The following is an 18,450-nucleotide window of genomic DNA, read 5'->3' as shown; positions in this document are numbered from 1 at the left end:
ATTTAGAATTAAATACAATTATGGAAAATGCTCTTTTACAAGTAAAGAAATGAAAGTAGATGTATATGACATAGTTTGTCTGTCAGTTGTACAGATGTTTAAGATTTTCAAATATCCTGAATAAGAGAGAACTGTAAATCACAGGAGGCTTGCTGTTCCTGCTTGGCAGGACATATCCAGCTGTGATACTTGTTTAAAGTCAGAATCTATGACACTGGAGAGATGGCTCAGTAGTTAAAGCAATTGTTGTTCTTCTAGAGGATCCAGGTTCCATTCACAGAATACACATGGTGGCTCACAACCATCCATGCCCTAGTTCTAGGGGATCCAATGCCCTGTTCTGACCTTTGCAGACACCAGACATGCATACAATGTACCTACATGTAGCCAAAACACTCATACATATAAAATTAAATGAGTCTTAAAAATAAAAGAAAGTTTAGGAGATGGGGTGTGTTTCAACCGTACAGTGCTTGTCTAAGCATGTGTGAGGCCTTGGGTTCAATACACAGAACTCCAAAAAATTTTATGTAAAATAAAAATTGAAAAATCTCAAAACATGCTGGGTGGTGGTGACGACTCACACTTTGGAGACAGAGGCAGACTGATCTTTATGAGTTTGAGGCCAGCATGGTCTATGGAGCTAGCTCTAGGACAGCCAGGTCGACACAGATAAATTATCTCAAACAAAACAAAACAAAACCCCCAGTAAATAAAAAAAATCTGCAGAAATGAAAAAAAGTGAATCTTTATGTAGTATACAAGATAAAAGACCCCACATCCTTAATATGTGGTGATTTCAGGATTATGGAACTGAGGGAAGCTTTGTAATTTCTTAAACAGTCTCAATAGGAAATACACCTATATTGATCAATTGTTAGGTTTTCCACACATTACTAATGTGGCATTCTTAGTAAATGGTATAAAGTACATTTTGTACAGTAACTGAGAATACATTCATTTAAATATTTGTCACTGGAATCCAATTTCAATCAGTTTAATACACTCAAGTGCACAGAACTGAAGCAGCTGGCAGTACTTTACTGGGATGCCTAGTGTACTTTCCCAGAGAGCATCTCTTAATCTAGAAAATACGTTCTCATTAAAAGAGAATATAAATGTATAAATATTGTGGAATTATAGTTTTTCACTTGTTTCAGAATTCCTAAAACCCACTAAAGCACAATATAAAGTATTTATTCTCTAGTAAAAAAGACTTATCTCCAGATTTATTCAATTATATACCTGTCTTTTATTGTTAGTATAAGTAGATATAGTTAAATAAAAATTATGGCCAGAATCAAGTCGAGAACTTTTCTGAAAATATGAAAGGGTGCTATTGTGAATTTTCCATGACATATGAACCAATGGAGATAAACTAATGGAGAATAAGTAACTTATAGAATGAATTTGATATTATTTATCATTCTGAGAAATACTTTCTACAATTGATTCTTTGGCATTTCAGGACTCACAGTTCATAGAGTTACATTCACAAGCAAAGGACTTGCCTATGAAGTGTGGCAACTCTTTGAAAATCTTAAATGAAAGTATGTTCTTCTACAGACATCAAGCACTATTAAAATTTGCATGTGTATGAAGAATGCCTTTAGAAACAACCACAACCTTAGTTTAATAAGATTAATCAAGTTTTATAACTATGCTGCTTTCTTTTTCGTTTTACTTAGCATACACTCTTAAACTGTACAGTGGGTTTAAGCAGAGGCTATTGTGAGTCATTTAGAATTTATGACAGTGAATGACATTTTCACTGATCTTGGAATTACCCTACAAACAATGTACAGCGGTTCTGGCGTCAGAGCTGGACAGCTCCAGGTAACCCAGAGGGATTGTGGGTGGCCAGTCCCATAGGCTCACCCCACAGTATTGCCTGTAAATGCCTGGTTGTGGATTGGTGTGGTGATACAGAGCTGCAATTCTTTCTTGTTTGGATCACTTCGTTTTTTTCTTGTTTTGCAAACCTTCTATGCATTCTAACTTGAGCTGCCTTGTGGGTCATTAGCCACATGTGGGGTTATTTCCAGGGAAGAAATAAACGGAGACCAAACCCATCAAATATTGCTAACAGTTGCTTTTTAGTTAGGTGAAAAGTATGGTCATGTTTACTTCCTGGGGTTGCCAATCCTGGGTGTACATATAGATTGCTATATCTCTGTGCTTTTCCTCTTGTGGCATAAGTGGCTGGTTTTGGTGGCTGTATTTTTAACTAATGTCCATATTTGTTCTATCTCTTTATGATTTGCATTTTATTCTGAAGTTACATTCCCATCATGTTCCATAGAAACCCTTTAAAGTGCAGTATGTTCCAGGATTATTTTGAAACTCTGGAAATTGTCACAGCTGTCAAAGGACAAAGGATGGAGCAGTTTGATGAAAACGTAGAGTTTTCTTATACCTTCTCAACTTATGAAATGCGTTTCTTCTTGTAAAACATTTAGAAATGTAAAGCATAAAATTTTATTTAACAAGAAAACACTTCTTAAAACTCTGCAGCTGTTTGGATGTGTTTCCCAACATTCATTTAATGTGATGGGTAAGCTATAATTACCTGTGACCTGTAGTGTTTTCTGTTATTCAAAAGTTATTCCTGAGTGGTTTGAAAAGTTAATTTCAAACTGAATGGTGTACAGTGTCTGATATTCCAAGACATACTTGCACTGTTTACATGAAATGGCGTGTTTGCCTTCAGGGCCTCAAAGGAGAGGTCCATCTGGGAGGTGGGCTAATGATGTCTATAACGTAAAGTCAAAGCAAACTAACTGGAGCTCATGAGCTCCTTGGATTGGTTTTAAATGTAGCTCTCCTTTCTATTCATTGGAGTGTTGAAGCTACTCTTCCTGAAGTTAAGACCAAAACAAAAAACTGTGTCCTCCATGGGATAAAACTCATATGTAATATCTTAAATCTTTATTAATCACAAATACCAGCAATATAGAGATGAAGCTAAAATTAGCATCAAGTGGGGGAGATGTTATCAGCTTTCACTATAAGCAGAACATAGGGTTCAACAGTAAATGAAATTGCCCATCTGGGGTTTAAGTGGAACATTGCTATCAGATATGGAGTTGTCTTTAATCCACCCATTGAAGAGAATTTTAGGGTATAGATTTGTGTTAACTAGCCACTGAATATTTCTTTTGTTTGAAATTGTCATTCATGAGTCTTCTGAGTTGCCACCTTGTCTTTCACTCTTGAACATGTCAATAGATGTATCATTTATTTATATTCCATCACTTGCATAGTTTTTGGAATTACTCTGCAATTCTACCAAATGTATGAAGTTTTTCTTCATAGGACAGGGATGGCCTTTCTGCTCAAAGTGACATCTTCTTAAGTGGATGATAAGGTTACCCCTGGTGAATGCATACTGCCCTCTTTCACAGAGTCATTCCTGTCCATGCTTCATAGTTCCAGATGTAAATACATGGGGCCAGCATAATCTTGTTGCTATTGTTATTTGGTTGGTTTTGAGATAGGGTCTCCCTATATAACCAACACTGGCTGGCCTGTAACTTACTATGTAGACCAGTGGTTCTCAAACTTCCTAATGGTGTAGCCCTTTAATACAGCTCCTCATGTTGTGATGATCTCTAACTATAAAATTATTGTGTTGCTATTTCATAACTGTAATCTTACTACCATAATATAAATAGCTTATATACAGGATATCTCATATGTGACCCATCCGAAGGGGTCGCAGCCCATGGGTTAAAAACCACTGACATAGATCCATCTGGCCTCTGACTCACAGAGGTCCACCTGCCTCTGCTTCCTGGGTGCTGGGATTAAAAGTGTGCACCTCCACACATGGTGGCCATCTTTATTTTAGTTATTGTGATTTTTCTTGGCCATAGTTTCTAATAAAGCAATTAGGGTCTTAACGTTTTGAACTCAACTTACTGATAATTTTTTTTTTTTTTTAAGAAAGCATTTGTGTAACAGACACATCTAGCTCCCTTTCTTTCCTTGTCTTTTTCCATTCCTATCACATGCTAAAAATTTCTGAGGGCCATTGCTCATCACGTTTTCACTCTTGGCCTATGAATTTACCACATTTAAGGGCTCTACAAGATGTGTTCAATAATGAAGTGATCAAAAAGCTGATAGACTCACCATGCCCTGTAGTCAGTTGCACAATATGATAGTGGCCTGCTAATGGTTCATGTTCTGGGCTTATCAAATGGTTTTGTTGATGATCAAACATTTTTATTATAATAATTATTCAAATCCAGCCACAATCGGCATCTGAGTGAGTTTATTATAAACAGTTCTTTTCTGCAATTGGGAATTTGTAGCAACTCAATTTTATTTTCCAAATTACCCTGCCCTTCCAATTAGGTGCATTGTTCTTCACTCCACTGTTGGGACATTCTGAAGGTTTGCTTGCCACCCTCACCGTGAGGTGTGTGAGTGTTTAATATTTATTAAGAGCATGTAAAGAATATGCCAATAGAAAAAAGAGGATAATAAAACATCAGCAAGTCAATTATGCTTCATGTCTAGTGTACATGATACTTCTATACTCAGAACAGTGAGAATAAGCCTAGGATGTTGTTAACCTGGGATGTGGCTGAAGAGCAGCCTTCTGAGCTACTGGGAATTTTTAACAAGGGGGCCTCAAGGCTTGGCACCCTGGCCTGGAGCCCACACTATTTTTTGTTGACCTTCAACCTAAGGGCTTGAATATCGAGAAGCTGGGCATCCTGAGAAGCAGAAACTCAAATTCGATTTCAGGAAGCTTTGAGAAGATTCTCTCTGAAGATCATATCTGACATGAATCATGGAAAAGGGCGAGTAGTCTCCCCACCTCCAAATTTAACACTGCCAGGGAGCTCAAAGATTCAGAAATGCCTGGAAACAACAGATTCAAACTTGGTTGAAATTATAAACATCAGGAAATTAGATTAGATTTTATCATGATCATCCCAAGCACAGCTATTAAGTGAAAGTTTCCGTGATGGAAGGAGAGTGAACCATAGCGGCTTCTTTTTTCTTCCTTACATGCGGACTGGGGACATTTCTGGTGGGAGAGTAGAGCAGTAGGAAAGGTACAATTTTGGAAACACTTGGGAAAAAGCAACTGAGTTTACTGACTTCCTTTTTGAGGCAGTTGGCACCCCAGAAAAATACAGTCTAGGGACAGAACAGTCAAATTTGAATGTGGGCTTTGTTTGAGAGGGTAACTCACTGCACCTTGGGGAGTCTTGATTGTGTAGTTTGTGAAACTGGGAATAGTTAATCGCTACTCACCCAGTCACCATGAGAACTAAGGAGAACCACGCAAACTGTGTCAAATAGTGCCTCCAAGCACTGTATTAAACAACACGCTTTCTTTTTAATTATACTCTGTTCATCCTTCAAAAATAGCAATTTGCCTGACAAAAAGAGACTGGGTACAGTTTGATGCAGGTATTGTTTTATAGAACATTTTATAATTATAAGGCTTCTGGAAAAATGTGATTGTTGCTTTAAGTCCCTATTATTCTGGTATCAATTGTGGACTAAAAAGAGACTAAACTGGTCATACTCTTGTAATCCCAGGGCAAGAGGATGTGAGGCCTGGATGTGGAGGAAGATGCTATCTCAAAACAAACAAACAAACAAACAAACACCCCCCCCCAAACCACTTTCCACCACACCAACCAACCAACCAACCAATCAACCAAACCCAAATCAAAGCAACTAGGTGTGGTGGCTATAACCCTAGCAATAGGTAGGCAGAGGCAGGCAGATCTCTGTGAGATTAAGGCCAGCCTGTTCTACATAGTAAGGAGAGAGATGGTGGTAGGGAAGGGAAGGACAGAGGGAGGGACCTCTGATAACTTTCTGAGATATTGTAGCAAACCACTGAAGACTCCCAGATGGCAGTACTGGATGAATTCTGTGCTAAGTACTTTCTTCAAATTCCTAGAAGTGAATGCACTGTGTTCATGCACAGTTGTGTATAAGGTCTTGCCTACTTGTGCTAAAGAGGCAATGTTTTAAGCATTGGTAGATGTTGGTGCCTGTAGACTACTTCCTTAGAAAGTTGTAGTTTGTAACTATTTCATATAAGTCACATTTAGGTTTATCTTAATTTCTTTGAAGAACAAGTATCAAGTTTCAAGTAGATAGTAAAACACTGGCACACAAGCAATCTTATAAAAGGAAAAATATAACACTGGGTATACTAGCATCTTCCCCCACTGCTGAATAGAAATGCTGGAAAAGTAATACAAATTTTATTAGAAAGCTATTAGATGGAGAGTAGGTCTTGAAATATTTAGAAATAAATATTTGCAAATACAGTGATACTACTTGGATTAGAGCTTTATTTGTCTGTTTCAAAGGTTAAATTCTGCGAACTACTTTTCCAAGGTATGATTCCCAAAGCAACATAAAAGAACAATGATTACTTATTCATTTACTTTTGAGATAGAGTATCACTATAGTGCCCACACTGGCCTTGAACTACTGTGTTCAGCTTCCCCTGTGGCTGGGACTACAGACACATTTCATTGTCTCTGGCATAGACATTTTCCATTTGAGACTGTAACCAGGCTTTCTTTTCCCTTCTATTCATGGCACGTGACTCTCCTCCAACATCCTACTTAGAATTTGAACATTTAGTGCACTTGGATCTTCTCTAAATTACTCATCTATTCTTTGTGCCAGTTTTGAGACTTGGGTAAGGCTGGTTGTCAATACTTGTCCATTGCCCTTTAGCCATGATTATTCTTTTACTTTGTAACTTGTTGAATGCATTCGTGTAAAAACCTGTTGTCTTCTGAGGCCATAGTGAGGTCTTCATGGGATGATGTTAACACTGATTCTCCAAATAGAAGCATGACAGAGACTCGGTCAGATGCCTTTAGAAATGTTCTGAGTGTTCTTTTACATTTATAGATCTTTGCATTGTTCGGTTTTTTTAATTCTTCTACGAATTAACTCAACTAGGTGCATTAATAGTTCTGAGAATTTCAGAGCAGAGATGGGAAAGATGCCAGCTGTTGGAAAGCTGGTTTTTAAGAAGCATTGGGAAAGATGCTAGATCTGAACTTCCTACTTACTGCTCCTCCTACCTGTCATGGCAACCAGGCCCAAGGTATTGAGATGAGAAGGGAGCATGGGGATGTAGACTAGGTGATGTAGATAAGAGCTAGTAGAAATTAAAATATCTTATCTGATGGCCAATCTGCTGTGAATTCCATTATGATGTAATTTAAGACATTTAAAATCACTCCCCATGTTTTTCTGCCTTATGCTTATACGAACTGTGGATACCCACTGCTGTGATTGCACTAACCTGTGCATACATGTGCCTTTATACACTTAGGCATCAATGACCTCTGAAACTCACACACTCTTACCTGATAGAAAACTTTTCATTTGTAGATGAAATAACTCCTTGGAGAATTTTTAACCAAAGGCAAAAAAAAAAAAAAAAAAAAAAAAAAAAAAGTACAAAAATTCTTCCTCCTCTACATGCCTCATTACACAGAGACAGGGGATTCAGTGTTGGGAAAAATTATCATTTGTATCATTTGTAGGACTAACTTGTGGTATATGTGAACTGGGAAATATAGAACTCAATTCAACAGATGCTATCCTTATTTCCTACCCACCACTGCTATATATCATCATACACACAATACAAATAGCATATACAATGTAAAGTGAGTGATTGTGTGTGTGTGTGTGTGTGTGTGTAAAACCAAAGTTGCTTAGTCACCAATGTGTCACACTTGTACTCACCAAGGTAGTGAGTGCTATGTCGTAGGAATGACTACATAGACATCCAGATATCTGTCTAGATTAAGGGTTCACAGTGGCAAACACAGTAGGGCTTAGACTGTGAGCAGAGGAAGTGTGATGGTTTGGTGATAGCCGCAGACCCTGAGAGAGGATGCTGGACTTCCATTGTCTTACCACAGATTTACCATCTGCTCTAGTCACCAAAATTAACCCTTGGGTCTCTAGTAACCATTTTATTGCCATGTTAAACAGGGGCATAATAAGAACCTAGGCATGTATGGTGGCAAATATCTTTGATCTCAGTACTCAGGAGGCTGAGGCAGGTGGATCTCTATGAGTTCAAGACTAGCCTGGTCTTTATAGTAAGTTCTCAGACAGCAAAAGATTAAAAAACAAAGGACTTTTCAGGCCTACAGATTGGAGGGAGGTAAGGCAGTGAGATAAAGGAAGAGATGAAAGAAAGAGCAAAGGGAGTTGAAGACAGTAGGATTAAGTGCACCCAGGAGACATCTTTTTAAAAAGGCAGCAGATGGCGGATAAGAGTGCCTGCTACCTTTACAGATGACCTGGGTTTGGATCCAAGCACCCACAGCTTACAACTCTCACTAACTCCAACTCCAGGGAATCCAACACCCACTTTTGACATCTGGGAGCATTGCAGTTGTGTCTTGTACATATAGACAAGCAGGTGTATGCATGTATGTGAGTGTGTGAGCACATATACACACATGCCTGTTCACACACAAATTAAAAAAAATAAAAGGATATAATAAGATAAAGTAAAGCTAGCATTCTGTGGAAGGAGATTGTGGGCCACCATTAGGAATTTTCTTCTTTCACCAGCAATTGCTTCCCACACTTTGTCATCCTTCAGCAGGAGGTATGGACCTAGAGATGCTTAGTCTCGATTGTCCTGTTTAATATTTAAGCCATTTCTGAAAACAGTTGAAATATTTTAACCTTTATTATTATCTTTCATGTGCATTGGCGTTTTGCATGTATGTTTGTTTGTGCACATATGTGTACAGGCCTGCTGTGCTTAGAAGAGGATGTTGGGTCCCCTGGAACTGGAGCTACACATGGTTGTGAGCTCCATGAGTGGAGCTCTACATAGGTGCTGGGAATCAAATTCAGGTCTTCTGGAAGAGCAGTTAGTGCTCTTAGCTGCAGAGCCATCTCTCCAGCTCCTCTCCAAACATTTTACTATGGCCCTTCACTCCACAGCATCTGTGTGAATCAAAGCATTAATTTTTGAATGCTTCTGACGTTTAAAACAACTAAAAGCTTAAAAGAGGACAAGACAGATTTGCTCCACTAAAACAAACACAAAACAAAACAAAGCAAAGCATTGCTTGCCTGGACTTCCTTTGGTTAAACAATTTTGTTTAATGAGTTCCAGGAATCTTTTCAAATGCCTACAAAGAAGTTTACACTTTTTCTGAATTATCTGTATTTTATGTTGAGAAGATGTAGACTCAAAAGAACATGTTTTGAGAGAACAAACAAGTTCTCCCAAATTCCTATAAAATGCAGGTGTCTAATCAACAGTGGTTGAATGGATTTAGTGACTGCATGATGAGTTTTGGCTATGAGGAGGATACAAATGGGACCTGTAAGGATAGCTGTAGAAGTGTTAGTGTATCAAACTTTAAATCCTCATACCCATGAGTGTCTCAGCATCCCTCATTCCCCACTTTCAAGTCCCCACTGGTAAATAGGACCCTGGTTCTCACTGAAGTGGTGGTTCACTTGGCATCTCCTTCTTACCTGTTCCTCTGTACTGCATCTTTCTGACCACTTTCCTTGAATAACATCTTTTGGTTAAGGGGTTTGTGAAGAATCATACTGGCTGATACCAAGTACTTCTAAGAGCCCAAAGAGGACACCTTAGAGATGAAAGCTAATTAGCTCTGGCTCTTCTAGTGTGCTGGGATGGTGCCATCCAGCATCTCCATCCTCCATGATAATGACTAAGTGAGGAGTGGTGTGCGTGCGTGCAGGTGTGCATGACATGTGTTGATATTAGGATTTTTTGAATGAATGTCTTCATGACTGTCAAGCACATGAGCACATATGTCACATGAATTGGCGAGACTCCTAATCTGGAAGGACTCAGTTTATACCTTTTGAGAGGTGCCAGCTCTTCTAGGTCATTAGATAGCCTTTGCTAGAGAGCCCTGGTGGTTTGAGAGCACATGTCTGCATGTAGACAGTCTTCAGACTTTGAGCTCTGCTTGTTTTCCTTGCTTCTTCATATCGCCCAGAGGACCTTTTCTGTCAAGATCACCAGACTCAATTGTTCAACATTTCTGAGGGTTACTAGAAGGGGAGAGCTGTTTCTCTTGTTTTTCTTTTACCATAGAAGAGATTTAATTTTAGTTCAGAAAAAGAAGATTTTGACATTGTTCTGATATGAATGATGAGTTGGGAAGAAACATCAAATTATTTTGAATACTATTAAGTGCTTTGTAACATTAAATACCAAATTAAACTTGATGGGGTGGGAAGAAGCAGACCACTGTGAAATCATGTTATCCCAAGGCGAAAATAAGATCAGTTTGCATTCTTTGAGAGCATAACAGCTGGGAGATAGCCTATCCTAGTTTGCTTCTCTGTTGTTGTGATAAAGATCAGAACCAAAAGCAACTTGGAGGAGAAAAGGGTTTATAGAGCTTACAGTTGCATAGCACAGGGCATCATCAAGGAAAACTGAGCCAGGAACTCAAGGCAGGAACCTGGAAGTAGGAACCTGGAGACAAGAACTGAAGCAGAGACCATGGTGGGACACTGCTTGCTGGCTGACTCACTTCATGACTTGCTCAACTTGGTTTCTTATGTAATCCAGGACCACCTGCTTGGGTGTGGTACCATCCACAAAGGCTGGACCTTTTCACGTCAAGTCATCAATTAAGAAAACACCCCATAGACTTGCCTAAAGACCACCCTAATGGAAGCAATTTCTTAATTGAAGTTCCCTTTTCCCAGATGCTCTAACTTGTGTCAGATTGACAAAAACTGGCCAACATAAAGCCCAACACAAATGTTAATCATTCTGTCCTATGACTCGGATACACCTGTGCATAGATGTTTTCAGGCTTGACTGGGTCAATGTGAATTTTCCCATTAGATCTGTAGTAGTTGTCACTTAATTGAGTACTGCTGAATGCTTACAATATATGTATGCTGTATCTGTATTTTTCCAATGTGATTATTTTAGTTCGTATAAAAACAATGGATTACATCATAACATTTTCATACATGCATGCCTCTGCATTTTGCTCATATTTACTCCCCATCACTGTTTTTTCTCCTTCCTTTCCCTTCTACTTGCACTTTCCTCCCTTAAATTGTTCCAGGGCAACAGCTTTTACTGTTTTATTTCCCCTTTTGTAGAGAAGGCCGTTAAGGTTAGAGATATTGTGACTTGTTTAAAGTCATGTAAGTGGTCCAACAAGGTTTTAGGATCTACCTAATTCTGTATTCTTTCTTTTTTCCTCCCTCCCTCTCTCTCTCCCTCTCTCCCTCCCTCCCTCTCTCCCTCCCTCCCTCCCTCCCTTCCTCCCTTCCCTTCCTGTGCTGTGCTGCAGCTAAATATTAATGTATTTTACAAGTACTTGTGGTCTTTTTGTAATGTTTAATATAAGCAACCACAATAGTATGTACACTTTACCACAGAAATCCCCTGTCTATTGATTAATCGATTAATTTGCTCAAAAATATATTTGTGGTGCTGGAGAGATGGCTCAGATGTTAAGACCATGTAATATTTGCAGAGAACCCATGTTGTATAGCTCCAGCTCCAAGGGATCTAACTCCTCTACCGGACTTGCATTCAGGTGCACATATACACAGAGCATACATACATACATATACACACACACAGTAAAAATATTTAAAAATGCATTTGTATGTGTTATTTCCTAGAGTGGGAGATATAACTATGAATAAGACATAATTTGAAGTGTTCATTGCAAAGAATTATAGATGGGTACAACAGGTCACCACAGAGCATTGAGTTCACAAAATGACAGAAGTGCAGATGAGGTGGCTTGATTGCCTGTACATGTCAGAGAAGGCTTCATCTTCAAGGCAGAGCAGGTCATGGCAAGCAGCAGAGGGTGGGCTGAGGCTTGGAGTGATAAACTGCAGAGTATTTCGCGGAGATTACATGTGGCCGGGGCTTGCTGGAATCCAAGGAACAAGGAGCAGAGTGGCCCCCAGAGAGGTGCTGCAGGCTTCCGGAGTCAGGCTAATGAACTCAGATGATACTCTGTGGACAGTAGGGAGCATTTCATTCACATCGTTCCCTGAGCTCCAGCGCCAGCAGGGCCATGCTTGATTCTGAGGACCCAACTCAGGTGAGGATAGCAGGGCCCTTCCTGCCTTCATGGAGCCCAAGCTTTAGTGGAACTCAGCTCTTTCAAAGCTGGAGAGATTTGTGCAGCAGTTATTTAGTGGTAAAAGTGGATAAAGCATGATGATTTTCATAATCAGGAGGAAGGCACAGATGGTTTTTCATTCTGTTTGGGGGAGTTTATTGTTTTGCTGTAGGTTTTTTGTTTGTTTGTTTTGTTTTGTTTTTGAGGCAGGGTTTCTCCGTGTAACAACTCTGTCCTGAAACTCGCTTTATAGACTGTATTGGCCTCAGAGCTCACAGAGATCCGCCTGTCTCTGCCTCCCCAGTGCCGGAATTAAAAGCATGCTCCTCCTTGCCTGGCAGCTATTGGGTTTTTACCTTGGAGGGATGGTATGATACGAATTAACATGGAGAATAAAATAGAACAAATTAACCAAGCTATTGCACAGTTGCAATGCTAGCACTCAGGAGGTGGAGGCAGGAGAATTGCCCTAAGTTTGTGGCCACCCTGGACTACATAACAATCTCCAGGCCATCCAGTGAGACCCTGTCTTTAAACAAACAAGCAAAAGAATGACTATGACTAGGAGGCTTTGGCGGGAGAGTTTAGCCTTGGACATGTCGATTGAAGAAAGCATCTTTGCATGGAGGTGGTTTATCACATACTTGGTTATATAAACCAAAAGAGCTAAAAAGAAACCCATAGATCAGTGGTTCCCAAGAACATCTACCTCCAGAAACAGTAATACTATTATTCATAACAGTAACAAAATTGCAGTTATGAAGTAGCAAGGAACATAATTTTATACAGGAGAAACTGTATTAAAGGGTGGCAGTATTAGATACAAGGTTAGTTCATGTATGTGCCAATTCACACTACACTAGTGAAAGGAAATGTAAAAGATTAAAAAGAGGCCCGGTCCCATCAAAGCACCTCAAAATCTAAAGTGTAAGAGTCAGAGAATATTTTAAAAGTGCAGTTGTTGCAATAGGGCTGGGAAAATAGGAAACAACAATTCTAGCTAGTTCCCTTGGCATTTGTTTCAGCCAAATTTCAGTCATGGGTTGTCCTGAGCTCTTGGAAGAGCAGGGTGAGCAGAGTGAGCTTCTGCCCTTGTCCTGAGACAGTCTACAGTCAGGAGAGGTCATGGCTGCCTGCTACCAGATGACAGCAAGATCCTCTCTCAACAGAACGGATGTGCACGGAAACACTGGAAAGAGAACAAGCCAAATGAGTTTTTTTTTTTTTTTTTTTTTTTTTTTTTGCTTCATTCTTAAGAAGCGAAAACAAAACAAAGACTAAAAACAAATAATGGAAGTGTTTGAGCTGCTGAAGCAAGAAAAGACGGGGAAAACTGTGCTTACTTCAAACATTTTAAATTGCTGTCTTTTGAGACCCCTGGATTAGGGGAAAAAAAACAAAACAAACAAACAAACAAAAAACCCAAAAAACATGAATGGAGTTAAAACATTATAGATGTAACCCATAATATTTAAACATCAACCAAAAGGAATTTTCTTATAGAGTGCTGCTTGCAGTCTCCTCATTCCACCTAGGACAGTCCTGTTTAGAGTGTACCCCCATACTGTCCAGCAGTGTAGACTCAGTGGGCTCAGAGGTCTTCTCCTCGATGGCTTTGTGTTTGGTCTGTAACTACCTCCTAGCTTACTGAGTCTTATACTTCTAGAATCACATTTTACCTTGAGAATTTGGTGGATGGTTATAGACATTACCACCCAGGAAAAAATATGCAAGCAAGTATGTATTTACACATAAGAATTAGACAAGCAAGCTTGTACCTAAATACAAGAATTAGTAAAACAGAACTCCATCTCCAAAATATCCCATAGGTGGTAATAGGACTTCAGGTTAGGGCCTTTGTTTTAGTAGGTTTCTTACAGATGACAGCATAGCCACTACTTACTCTGAAATTATAGACACTGAAGCCAAGGAGCTTCTGAGAATTAATCTAGGGCCATGCCTAAGATTTGCTGTACATCCAACTCAATACACTGTTGATTCTAATCTGTCAACCTTACTTTTTAAGTGGCCCCAAGCAACTCACAACTTCACAGATTTCTGTACTTAATCATATGCACATATTTTAATTTTCAAATAATGATGCTGTTTTGTGAGGCTTCCTATAATGAGATATGTGTTATTGTAACTGAAACTCCCCAGTAGATGACTTTTGGTGCAGTTCTTTTTGATTAGGGCTGTCTTACATATTTATACTGAAGGAGTTCATGAGCTGTTTCTGATAGTTGCACTTTAATCTTGCTTAATGAACTGATGTAAGCACAGTTCTTGTTCTGTTTTGGTAACCCCGTGGATTTCTTCTGATGCTCAGTTTCATGTGACCACACCATTCTTGAAATGCTAATACACAATGCTAATTCAAGAAAGGACCACAAAAGTTAGATTTCATTTCAGGGAGTTGTATTCAGTATTCACAGGCCCTCTGCAAGAGTACAGCTGTGAGAAGAATGCTATTAGATGGAAAATAAGGGTGCCTACTTTTGGTGAACACACACACATTTAAACATATAGGTTGCACAAATTTTGGATAAACTGAGGTGGAATCCAACACTTCTTGCATGAATGCCTGTATAATGTGGTCATAGCTGTGAGAAAAGAGGAGCCCTGCGTCTAAGACCCAACACAATGAAAATGCAATGAATCGGAATGCCTCACAGATCATAGCGGAATCAGAATTTCCAGCAAGGAAAATCTTTTCATGGTGAATTAAGTGGTGGATGAAGAAAAATGGTGATGAAAAAGGTAGGCACAGATCACAAACACTGAGCTCAGGGCTCACCGCTGAAGATTTAAGAACCTTAGCTAAAGCTATGCAGAATAGAATGTGGAAAATTGAATTTACTAAACAATTAAGCATTGAATTAATCTACATCCTGCACAGTAGAAAAGTGGGGGAGGGAGCGGAGCAGAACTGAATAAATCAGTGGAGCTCATTAAAAGATAGTGAATATATCAGGTCTGTTCTGGCAGAAAGGAGGACAGCTTCCTGTCTGACACGGAACGATTCCCTGAGTCTACGTCACCTTTCTGGAGTCCTGCTCTTAATCAGATTAACAAACGTGTTCCTGATGAGGTTAGTCTGCTGCTCTGTATTTTAGCTTGTTATTGCTATCTTTTCTATTAATTACAAGTCAGATCACCAGTCAACAATAGTAGTGAGGGACAACATAAAGAAAATGAGAGTGCCCAGGAGACATCACTCACAGGATCTCATGCATCCTGAGACTCCCACATGTCTTGCTGGTCTTTTGTTCAATTACAGTTAATGCAATAGTTTGCCATTTTCTCCTTCTAATTATATTTTCAAGTGGGATTTGTAGCACACAGAAAAACATCCTTTTACATGTCGAGGCACTGGGGTTTTGTGCCTGGCATTGTCTGTCCCCTGGGTGCTGTACCATTCTCTCTGCAGAGCTCTGAATAAACAAGTCCCCCTTTTAGAGCTGCAGTTGTACAAACTGAAAATTTATGCATTAACTGTTTGCATTCTGAGCATGTGTTCCAGATTACATCTTAGAGTGTTCTTCTGCTATGCTTCAAAATAAGTGTCTGCAGAACACACTCCTTTCACAGTTCACATAGCTCTCAATCACAGAATCCACACATCAATTAGCACTGGCTTTGAGAATATGCATAGTGGGTGACTTACATACAAGTGATATGTTCCATGGCTTGATTCCATCTTGTGGGGGTGGTACGTCTTCAGGTCAAGGGTGGAGTGAAGTGTACATTAGAGGAGCATTGGGTCTCCCTTGGGGTTCCAGTGCAGCAGGTCTTGTAGACAGGGTCCTTGTTTTCTTGGCCCCGGATGTCTGAATTGTTTGGTCTTCTCAGCCTCTTTTATTGTCTTTGGGATGGATAAATGCTTTTCAAGAAATAAACAAAGAACAGTGATTCTGCCAGGCATATTCCACTTGTGAAAGGGTCAATAAACTTCACTACAACAGAGTCACGAACCATGACCGTCTATGACTTAAATGATGTATACATATTTTACGCATAAGCTCATCTTGACTCCCCACTAATAATCTTGAAGACAAACATCACTTCCCAGCCAACATCCAGCCTTCTATTCTGCATCACTCCTACTGCAAGGGATGACCAGTGACTCATGAGGCTGGTTTTGAAAGCAAGCACTAAACGCTCATTCAAGTCTTGTCTGGTGATAAAGAGAGATTTGGGAGAAGTATCACCACGGTTGTTTTCCCTAAGAATTGAATTTGCAGCCAATCTGAATGTTACTTTCAAATGCACCAGCGATAAGAAGCAACATCTGTTTTCTGTTCAATAGTACAAGAAGGCTCGGCATGGGGCTGAGTGTACACAGTCCATGTAAATCTATTGTTAGCATTTCTTTTTTGTCTCTGTGCCTGGTCTGTTTGCTGTGTACCACCAGGCAAATGGCTGACACACACTAGCTGTATGGACCTAGGTCTGATTGTGACATCTTGAAAGTCCCACCAGGTTTGTCTGCCAGAATGCAGCAGAGGCCTCTGGGAACACAGTGTTAGAGCTCATTCCTCCCATTTTGCATTTCTAGAGTAGCAGAGTGCTCTACCAGAGGGTTAAAAGTATAGTTAGACTCAAGTGGCAGCAAAGCCCCCTGTGTCTGAAATGTCTGTGTTTCCTTGTTAATAAAACATGCAATTACTTACAGACTGACTATTATAATGTGGAAGCTGAGACTGGCAGATTTTGAATATACCTATGAAGCCCTGAGCTAGGACCAGTTTTGTAGAAGAGTGGGAATGATGGCAATGTTGTCCCCTCTAGCCCTCCCCAATCTGTCATTGTCTGATGGGATCACGCCCTGTTAACAGATGGCTTTTACTCAGATTTCTGATTTGTGCCCCCACAGCCCTCTTGGAATAGAGATCATGATGACACGGCATCCACTCGTTCAGGAGGAACCCCGGGCCCTTCCAGCGGTGGCCACACTTCACACAGTGGGGATAACAGCAGTGAGCAAGGTAGGAGAGGGGTTCTCATTCTCCCTTGCTTCTTGCTTCATGTTCAAGGGTTGAAAAATGTCAGGAAGTCAGTTCCTATCCCAAGAGCTTCTCCCAGAACATAAATCCCATATAATATGAGAATCTGTTCATCTTGTTCAGTCTCTGGTCCGATTCTTCAGGGCCATCCCAGCTGCCTGTCACCTGGTCACCTTCACAAATCAGCTGAGGCAAGATTAGAGAAATAGATGAGAAATTAAAATGTGTACAAATAGCATGCTACAAATACCCTAGTGTGGTGTCCTCGGGGCTTTTCAAAGGATCATGAAGAAACCTCATTGAGAGTCCAAATAAACAATATTGAAAGATTCTTAGAAAGAGTTGACGACCTACCTCAGTGTAAAGGGCTTGCCTAGAATGCACTTGGCCCCCAGTTCTATCCCAGCACACCAAATGTAGTGCATATGTGTTGAGGTGTAATTCTTAGAAGGCAATTTGGCAACCTATGGTAGGTTTCCCTCTGCATTGAGTCTAAGGCTGTGGTTTTATTTCTTTTCTTTGAGGTTTAGCTTCAATGCAAAGCCAGATTAGACACAGGAGGAAATCCACTTACTTTGTGCTGTACTTCAGATATATACTTTTTGTCTACACGGGGATGCTCATGAACATACATGTTTTACAATAGCTAGTAAGAAACAAAGCTTAAACAGCATAGAAGTCTTCAGCAACAAGGAAACTCAATATCCAAATCTTTTGGAGGAAGGCCTTACTCCTGTAGATTTTGTGTGTAATTAAGGAAATTAAAGTTAAAGAATGAAAGTTGGCATCTGACTATGAAAAAAAGACTGCTTTACTGAAGTTGCCTCTGAGGCCACAGTAGGTACAGTTTTAGAATTTGATTTTGTGATCATTTTTTAATGGAGTGTCATTCAGCAAGAAAGTAATTTGGTTGTCTAACTTAATTGGGACCCATTAATTAGAACTAAAGAGTCTACAATGGATTTAGCATGATTGATTAGAAAACAGGAGCAGGAAAGCTCTTTTGGTTTAGGCATATGTGTGCTATTTTTCCCAGAAATAATTTCTGCAGATGTAATTTTAAGTATTGGAGACATTTTATTGTTCAACAAAAAAGTTGCTGACTTCATCAGAAGTAGAAGCCTAGTAAAAATGGAGCCTGGAATAGTAAGCCAGTCCAAAGCTGAGGTAGAAGCAGGTAACCTCTGACCTCTGACTTTTACTGGAAAATGATATGCAGCATAAATCCAAGAGGCCTTTTTTCTTTCAAGTGTGTGTGTATGTGTTATGGCATCACTGTTCAGGAGTGTGAGGGTGGTGTCAGCACTTTC

The 18,450-nt window shown here is 39.7% G+C and overlaps 1 protein-coding gene across 4 annotated transcripts in view; it reads left to right on the top strand.

The window, feature by feature from the left end:
* Meis1 (Meis homeobox 1) overlaps positions 1-18,450 on the top strand; it is a 367,579-nt gene that overhangs the window by 244,565 nt on the left and 104,564 nt on the right. For all 4 annotated transcript variants that reach the window (XM_051200488.1, XM_051200487.1, XM_051200490.1 and 1 more), the window contains one exon: positions 17,011-17,122. In XM_051200488.1, coding sequence (XP_051056445.1) covers positions 17,011-17,122 — 112 coding nt within the window. The remainder of the gene's footprint in view (positions 1-17,010; positions 17,123-18,450) is intronic.

Source organism: Phodopus roborovskii, unplaced genomic scaffold, assembly GCF_943737965.1.
Source record: "Phodopus roborovskii unplaced genomic scaffold, PHOROB, whole genome shotgun sequence".
Taxonomy (NCBI): domain Eukaryota; kingdom Metazoa; phylum Chordata; class Mammalia; order Rodentia; family Cricetidae; genus Phodopus; species Phodopus roborovskii.
This window is presented reverse-complemented; position numbering and strand designations above follow the sequence as displayed.